The sequence below is a fragment of the Phalacrocorax aristotelis genome, chromosome 6, assembly GCF_949628215.1.
Source record: "Phalacrocorax aristotelis chromosome 6, bGulAri2.1, whole genome shotgun sequence".
NCBI lineage: Eukaryota > Metazoa > Chordata > Aves > Suliformes > Phalacrocoracidae > Phalacrocorax > Phalacrocorax aristotelis.
This window is the reverse complement of record NC_134281.1, coordinates 14,964,868-14,974,002: the sequence shown is the minus strand read 5'-3', so window position 1 is coordinate 14,974,002 and position 9,135 is coordinate 14,964,868. Positions and strand designations below refer to the sequence as shown.

At 35.8% G+C, this 9,135-nt stretch overlaps 1 protein-coding gene across 1 annotated transcript; it reads right to left on the bottom strand.

Moving 5' to 3' along the window:
- Positions 1-87: 87 nt before the first annotated feature.
- Positions 88-3,171, bottom strand: HESX1 (HESX homeobox 1). The gene is made up of 4 exons (XM_075096149.1): positions 2,442-3,171; positions 2,118-2,323; positions 1,692-1,793; positions 88-770 (listed from the first exon to the last, which is right to left on the bottom strand). Exons 1-4 carry the CDS (start codon positions 2,653-2,655, stop codon positions 672-674), a joined length of 621 nt encoding a protein of 206 aa, XP_074952250.1. The 5' UTR covers positions 2,656-3,171; the 3' UTR covers positions 88-671.
- Between the last annotated feature and the right edge of the window lie 5,964 nt (positions 3,172-9,135).

The window sequence follows — 9,135 nt, the reverse complement described above, 5'->3', positions numbered from 1 at the left end:
CTTCCATAACTGGAACACTTACATTGACAAGACAGGAGATATCCAAGGTGAAGCATTAAATAGGCGAATATCTTAAGTCATTAAAATATGATATAAAAAGATTACTTTAATTTTTAGCTTCTTTTAATGAAACAATTGTTGAAACTGAACAGTCAGTTGAATACCAGCCCTTCCATTTGAGATATCTTTTTCTAAAAATTATGTTCTTTATGAAAAGTATCAGACTCTTTATATAAGCTACTTAAACTCCAATACAACGCACAAGCTGCTTCAGGTACCAAAATCTATTTTGCATATTTCAGACTTTAAACTGATTTTTTTTTAAAAAAACCACAATTCTTTGTTAAGTTGTCTTGAGTTAAGCTGCAGTAATTCATACTAACTGAAAATTTTGTGCAAACTATGGTTTGGATTTTTTTTTAATTGCAAAAATACCTAAACTTTTCTGAAAATACTTATTAAAATACATATGAAAAGTTCACTTTTCCCACAAAAAATAGATTATAATACTTCAAGTATTTACAGTTTATTTGAATGAAAATTTTTATAATCTTTCAAATCTGGGGATAAAATAATAATTAATATATCATAGTTACTTAATACAAGTTGTGAAAATTCCAGTAATTCTTCATGTTCTATTGTAGTACCATAAAAGAAAAATATCCTTCCTTCTACTCTAGCAGGCTGGAGGTGAAAGTATTTTTCACCATTAGAAACTGAGATTCTCGATGGGATCTTTTCAGCTTTGCACGACGGTTCTGGAACCAGATCTAAAATTGAAAGAAAAAGCATGTTTTTCAGAAATACAGCACTGCAAGCAGAATAAGCTTTGAAACTTAAAAATATTCACACAAATTTACAGTATTTTGTGTAATGACAGTAGTTTGGAAGTTCAATACAAATTTAAGATCTGCAGATGATGGCATATAGCTACTTGCAATGATTTTAACACCACAGATGAAGAAAATAATACTGCAGCTTAACTGGAAAGTGAGGACCAACTTCACTGTAAAGAATAGAGACACTAATATGAACTTCAGTGACACTGATTCAGACCCTGGCAAATCCTGAGCATCTGGAATTCACACACAAGTCTTAATTAATCTCAGCATCAAGCTTCCCATCAGCCCCAATACAAGACTTGCATCAAAAGATTAATAAACATCAAGGTGAGGCCCAAATTCTAATGTTTAGGTATGCTTCTTATCACACTGGACTACCTGGAAATCAATAATTTAAATCCCCAAATAGATTTTGCTTCTGGCCATGTGAAGACATAGGCTAAAACATTAGTTTAACACATGTATGGTCTACTGATAGTCTCAGAAAATACTCAGACAGTCATACAAATTGTTTCAATATTTGTTTCAAATTTGTTTTTCAGATATGGTGACAAACATAAGCATGATTTTAAAATATGAGAGCAAATGATCAAGTTCTGTATGTGCTAACTAGACATAAACAGAGCAGATATCATGGAAATATTATAGTGATGGAAGGTTTAAGATTTCAGAAGGAATTAAATGGTTTCCATTTCACAAATCATTGGAGGCATACTACACATATAAATATACATTGGTTTAAATTGAGACTGTTAAAATTATTGCTACTGGTGCCAAACTACTAATTTATATAACCAGGAAGTACATATAGATAGAATTACAGAAAAGTGCAAATAAAATTTTAATTACCTGGATCCTGTCTTCATCTAAATCTAATTTGCGAGCTAGCTCTTCTCTAATATCAATGCCAGGGTAGGAGTTCATTTTAAAAACATCTTCCAAGACTTCAATCTGAGGAGATTAAAACACACTTGTTGAATAGTTTATCTACCTTCATAGGAGTAATAAAATAAATATAAAAACCACTTTAGTTTGTTCAACAGGAGAATTCTGAGGAGTGTTTGCACAATTTTGATTCCACACATAAACACAGGTGTGCTGGAATTACTAATGTACACACAATGTTAGTGTATACTGACAACGTACACTAGTTCCTGATTACATTTCTCTCTGCAGAGGTACATCATACTGAATTAGTCAGCTGTTGTAAGCTTCTACCAACATATTACTAGACTACATTGTTATTCATTTATTAAATACTAAGAAAATTCCTACCTGGTTTCTAGTGAATGCAGTTCTTGGTCTCCTGCCCCTGTACCAGCTCAATTCTCGTTTGAAGGATAACCTTTCTGTGACTGAAAAATATTTTTCACATTTCAAAACTTTTTCCTCTTGACCTGGATTACTGTTAGCATGAAATAATGGATTTTCATAGCAAACAACAGGGATTTGCAGATGAGGATTACTTTCATCACCTAAAACTAGAAAAAGCAAGCAAACAAGAGCTTCAATTTACTGTTTTTCAGCGTAAACATGAAAATATATAAATTTTTAAAGGAGTAAAAGCTTGAGAAATTACAAAACAGACTGCTGAGTTACCCAAGTTGGTGCATGCATCCATCCATGGTCGGTGAGGTTTCACAGCTGGAATGCCATCTTTTTTCTGCTCCAGTCCCAAAATACTTTCAATGGAAAATGAGCACTGTGTGCTTTTATTTTCTACAAAACCAGACGCTTTCCGAAGATTCTGAGATGCTGATGTATTAGTGGCACATAGCGATGTACTTGCCATGCTTTCACCATCAGCCAGCATAGCATGTGTACTGTACTTGCATTTCTCTGCAAGTCCTCCTTATAGCTATGTTGACAAGGGGGTTGGATTTGCAACGTCATTAATTAAAATCTTTTATTAGAAAGTTTTAGCATGTCAATGAAAACTCTCCCACCAAGAGGCACGAGGAGTTAATTGTTTATTTGTTTGCAAGTAATTAGGAACTAATGGTGACACTAGGGGGGCCACCAAGAGGGACAAAAAGTGTTATCTCTCCTAACCAGAACATCGACTTAACTTTCTCAAAAGAAGCTGTGCACAAATACAGTACTTCTCTTTTATTTGAAACCATTAATGTATAAAATCAGGTTTTTTAAAAACTTTATACTCTAATGGACTCCACTTACCTAAACATAGCAGCATGATAGGAAACCAGTCAAGTAATAAGTAATCTCATTTAAGTGAATTTCCTTCCAAGGAAATTTAAAAAATAATCTCTTAATGCTATTAGGGTAATCCCGATGAAAATGCCTCTGTTTTTTCATATGCATATGTAATGGTGAACGTGGTCAATAAAACAACAATAGCTTTTGGCATAAGGCACTGTGCAGTGGGTTGGCAATGTTGTCAAAGCTCAGTGTAATTGCCTTCCAAGTGCCTGGATTAGTTAACAGGAACAGTTGCACCAACTATTTTAAATAATTCATGCATTAATTTTTCTTATTAAAATAACTTTGTTGCAGCTTTTTTGAAACATACCATATGTGAAATTTCCTGATCATTCTTTACAATGTAGAAACAAAACTTAAAGTAATAGAAACAGTACTCTCTCCTTTTACTGCTAGGTGTTCCTCCCTTCTTGTAGGTTTATAACCAATAGAAATTTATTTAAGTCCTACAGAGCGAACACTTAAAATGACCAAAAATCATCAGTAATGGGGAGAAAGAAGGCAAAGGTTTTGTCATGAAGTTCAAAGTTTGAGAACAGAATTCTGATTTTATTCATTACTGACTATAACATTTTTGTATTCAAGGTCAGCCACACAGCAGTTCACGTCACGTGTTCAAAACCAGCTTTTGGTTCAGGATAACCTCTCTACAGAGATTCCTCATTTTCTTATTTTGGACAAAGCTTTATTTTAGAACATGCTAAAATGAAAACAGTATCTTAATTTCAGGATGCAAAAGTTACCTCTCCTAAATAAAATTTTTAATTTGGAGCACCTGATATAGGGCACATGAGCATATAGGACTGTGGTTTTAGAGAAAAAAAAATCTGGCCCTCTACCTTTTGTTGTTTTACTGTTTTCTCAAAGTAGTTTATTCGGTGTAATCAGTCACATTCACATGGCTAACAGCTAATATCAAGGAAATAAACAGTGCCTCCACTTTGATTTTCTGTACATTTGTAAACAACCCAAGACTAATCTTTAGGAATAGACAGAAGCAGGAAAATTGCTGAGGAAATGGCACAATCTACAACTGACAATACTGTGCTGAGGGAGATTCTACAGAGAAAAACGCAACCCATATATGGCTTTATATCAGAAAGACGTTCAGCTGAAGAAAGCTGATTTACTGGACTGTGTGTTGTGCAAGGAGATTATTGGCAAACCAAACTATCAAAGAGTGACAATTCAAGAAATGATCTTACCAAGGAAACCTTATCAGCACGTATCAATGGATCTTGGACCAGCATCAATATAACTGCAATGACCGTCTGCAAACTAAGCTCCAACCATCATTTAACAGCCTCAGCAGTCACAAAGTGTAGACACAAAAAAAAGCCGTAAGGACCAACGTATGAAGCCACTGCTTGCTGCAATATTTGGTGAACTAGAGGTCAGTAGGAAGGGATGTTAAGCAAGGGCCTTACAGCCCTTTATGTTTCAGTACAGCTGTTCCCAGCAAGGCAACCTATGACCTTAACAAAGAAAGCATCAGGACTCCTTTTCTTGACTGCAGGTGGTTATTTTGAGTATTCAGACTGCACACCAGGTCCAGAGGTTACTAAAGAGATAACGCAAAACCTCTTACATACCAGTGATTGGTACATCAGTTTTCTGTCTCTACAGTCTCCACGTGGAACACCAGGTTTAAAAAAAAAATTCCCATAAAACACAATAAGTCAAAAAGAAGACAAAACATCTCCTTCTGTACTGAACTTGGAGCTGCTTACCAATTTCTCTGTCCCAAGGAGGTGAAAAGTATGATCACTGACAGAGAGACAGCCTCTCGAATTCAGAAACCAGTGTGGGCTTTAATAATACAAAAAAAACCTCTTAATAATCATAATATAAATAGCTCTTTTCCAAATACAGCCTACTATTTTTTTCAAAGAACATAAAAATACCAACACAAGCACTGATACAAAACACATTTCAGAAAATATTTATTTCTCCTGGATAAATATGAATGAAATTAACCTGAGCCACACAGCTGAGACTCCAATTACCATGTACTTCAAGTCCTGAATGGTAAATACCTTCATGGATGTTCTCTTCAGGAAGCAATCAAGAGCTATCAGTAAAGACAGGCATATGTGGTGGTAAGAGGGACACTTGAGAGGCATGTCTCTTTCCAAAGCTAACCATTAAGTTAACCAAGTAATTACAACTTAATTTTGGTCTCTGAGATTGTGGAAGATGGAAAAAAACTTCTTCAGGGTAGTCTGCTTTTAACTCCCAGTTGGAAACACTCATTCTTTCAGGTTTTTTTTTTTAAATGACTTTTCAGGGAAAAGAGATCTTGGTAGCTCTCAAAAATAATTTTCATAAAATAGGCCAAAACCAATTAACTCTTTCACTAGGCATAGGCCAAAAGTCCATGAAATACTGCCACCTGGTGTTGAGGCTTGCTCAGCTGTTACATTCGATCAGCAATGTTATCTGAGTAAGAAACTGTGCTATTAAAATCATCATATTACATTCATTTGCTCAATGTTGCATTGAATCAGACCTCTAGACTGCAATGCAGTCACTGAAATGTATCAACAGTCTTGTTTTTATACAGAGTTCATGGCTGCAACTGCATATAGGACCAGGAAGCACAATTCAGAGGTTCACAAGGTAGGTGTTCACACTATGCTCTCTAATTTCTGAGAAATTCATTGAAATTGGAACACCATATATCTAAGAGACCTCTAAAATGCTAATGCAGCTCCACATAACTGTTTATAAAAATTTCACAAGAAAAGGAAACTTATTCTAAAGATAAGAACTCTGCATTATACCAAAACTCCATCATATCCCTGGATGTGTTCAAGGTCAGGTTGGATGGGCTTTAAGCCCCCAAAGTGGGGCTGAAACTAGATGATCTTTAAAGGGCCCTTCCAACCCAAACCAGTCTATGATTCTAAAAAAATAATCTATGTAGAGACAAGCCTACAGGAATGTCTGGCTGAAGGTCTAGCATTCAAATGTTTCTAGATTTCTTTGAACAGAATCTTGCTTAGTTGTAGAAGCAAGCTATTTTTTATCAAGACAAACAGTCAACAAACCATTCCATAAGAAATGAGGATGAAAATATATTTTCCACGGGGCAGAAAACTGAAAGTTTTAGATCTAAGAACACCTGACAGTAAAGTACCAGATTAAATTTCTAGGAATACCCACTGGAAGTGTAAATAGACCTTGAGCTTTCACTCAAAACCTATATTCCATTATTTTGGCCCATTAGAAATGGTCAATACTTCCCTTGCAACCCATATGACATTACCTATGGAGTTTTAGCTAAATACAGTTTTTAGGGGCAATTAGAGCAACACAACAAACCTTAAGTTGAAAATCCTAAGTAATCAACAATAGGAGAAATCAATGATCCGTGGATACGCAAACCCAATCCTCTTACAGCATCACATACTTGATGAGGCAGCAAACTAATCTCCCTTTCAGATTTTGCACCACTGTTTTTTGCCTGGGGACAGTAGAGTTCATCTGTTTAGTAGGTGAAGCTCTTGTTCTTTAGAGATGTGATGCCTCTAAGGACTCTGTTTATACCAGCTGAAGAGACCACACCAAGAGTTCTTGGTGGCTTCGGACTGAAACCCCAATGCTTACTGTTGCTACCTTTTGCCATTGTCACCCATTGCTACTCCACTGGCAGGTCACCTATCACAATAGCCATGCAATATTTTCAGCTTTTAAAAAAAGGTATAAATAGTATATATAATCTTTCTTGATTACTTATCACCCTCAAAGAAACTGTCATTCATCTTACCTTTACCCCAGCTTCTTTACCCAACTGCACCAGTATTTCACCACCTCAGGTGTTCTGCTGCATGCAGCTCCCTTTCAAATAAGTTTTGAACGTGAATAACAAAGATTATATTCAAAGCCGACTTCAAAACTCCAAAGCATTTTTTTAGGCAAGAAGACCTCAAAACTGTTAATACCAATTTTCACAAAATATGACTAAAAGCAGTTGGCTATTTCTTGGCCGAGGTAAAAGCTCTTTTGACCCAGAGAGATAAAGTGAACACAGATAAATTCAAGGTAAATCCAAGGGTGGCACTAGGTAAAGTCTGAGAAACAGTGTGTTAAACAGTGTGTAACGTGCAAGTAAAGCCTACTCTACCCAGACAGCTACTTTCACCCTCCAGCAGAGGCAACATGTTCTCTCCATTAGGGGATGTATCTGGAATCCTCTAGAGACGTTTTGGCTGCTCTTCTCCCTATTTACATCGTGTCAAGTGTCAGCTCCCCACATTTTTAAGGCCTCTTAGTATTTTGCAGGAAGAACAGAAAAAACCTCCACAAATCCAAAAACCCAAACTAACAAAGAAATCAATCACACACTAAAAAAAAAAAGACTACAATGCTGAAAGAAGTGTAACACTAAAACCACACTTAGAGGGTTCAGAGGGATTCTTCAATTCATTACTATTGAACCTCATCTGTTGCTGTCAAATTTGTATCTCAAAACTTTTGGATGCCTTGTAACATTTGTAAAAAATGTACACAAAAGGTAAGAACAAGACTAGTAATATCTTATGTTTCAACATAAGGGATGTATTTAAAAACCTGACTACTAATTCGAAGAAGCCCTAGTATACCACAGAATTATTAGAAAGGCCCCCCTCTTGCAACTAAAGTGAACTGAATCACTAGATCAACAGAAACTAGACACGTTTTTATGTTACATACCAGCTGAGGTACCGAAGCACACTTCTACATATTAAAGATATGTTTGTTAGTGTTTTGTTTTTTCTTCTACAAAGCATTTATTTCTCAAAGAGCTGTTCTTTATTCATAGCAGCTCAAGAAATCCTTTCTCCTCTGCCACTTACAGCTGTAAATGTACAAAACTAACTAAACCCAATTCTGTTTAAAGTTACTACCTTCCTGAATTCTGCTAGGGAAATGCATCTTATAGTATAAACCAGAGAGCATTTCTCACAGAAGACTGCTGTAAAACTTAGTCACAAGTTAACTGATCTCAAAACCACAAAGCTATGCACATATATATAGGTCATGAACCATTGCTAGTGTTCTGTCACATAATAATTACAGATACAAGGCTTAGTCTTTAAAAGCCCTTGTAAGAGAACTCTGTGTCATCACCCTCATATGACAGGGAAAGAGAGAAGTGGTGTGACCTGCTTCAGTCAGGTGAGTCACCAGCTGAGCTGGGAAATGTACTGACTGAACCAAATTGCAACTTGGAAATTTTCTCACTGCTACCTACAAAAAAACCACCCCCAAACAAACAACCCACCACCGCCACCTCCAAAATCCTTAATTGTTTGTAATTTAATACCAACTTGTTCCTTTATGTGCTTTTAAAGGTAAAACATGATCTGGTACAACATAAAGAAAGGTCTCCATAGCAAAAATACACAATAGTTAATAATTTACTCTGCTGGCTGACTTTGTGTACTTTCTAATCTGGTTTTATAGTAAATTCTCCTGGCCCCAAAAAGGCAAAATCAGCAAGGGAACAACCTTTTTAAAAAAAATTTGTAAGCTGTAATAGGAAGTGTACCTAAAATAATCTATTAAAATGCAGAAATGAAATACCATCAATTTTGGAGATGAACCAGTTTACAAATTCAAATATGCTGTGCACTTTGGGTTTTGCTTCTGTTTCAAGAGTGAGAATTCTATGCAACCTCTTGTTTGACACTGAGTATATTTTAATCTGTTTTTAAATGAACGAAAATTTAGATGGATATTCTTGATCAGCAGTTTGTACATAATCAACACCTCCTAAGAAACCTACTCTTAAAATACAAGTTGCTTAACATGCAGGAATAATTTAGAGTAGGATAACTTTGGTCAAAACACACTAATCACAGAGGGCAATTCAAGAATATGGTCTTTTTTAAACAGTGCACAACAATCTGGTTCAATTCCAGTGACCCCTCACAGCAGTTTTCAGCATTTAAAATTGGCCACCAACCTACAGCACCAAGCTGATCCAGTCCAAGGAAGCAGGGGGTCCATTAGGACCAATTATACTCTTGCTTCTCGAGGGGAAAAATTGTGGTCAGCAATGAGTTTGTTTTTTAAAAAGACAGGCAGG

What these genes read in the sequence shown, in the direction of transcription:
- HESX1 (XM_075096149.1), bottom strand. Translation starts at nt 2,655, where the DNA reads ATGCTGGCTGATGGTGAAAGCATGGCAAGTACATCGCTATGTGCCACT. An exon ending in GGATGCATGCACCAACTTGG is followed by an intron (nt 2,324 to 2,441) that starts GTAACTCAGCAG and finishes TGCTTTTTCTAG; the next exon opens with TTTTAGGTGATGAAAGTAAT. An exon ending in TAGATGAAGACAGGATCCAG is followed by an intron (nt 771 to 1,691) that starts GTAATTAAAATT and finishes TTTCAATTTTAG; the next exon opens with ATCTGGTTCCAGAACCGTCG.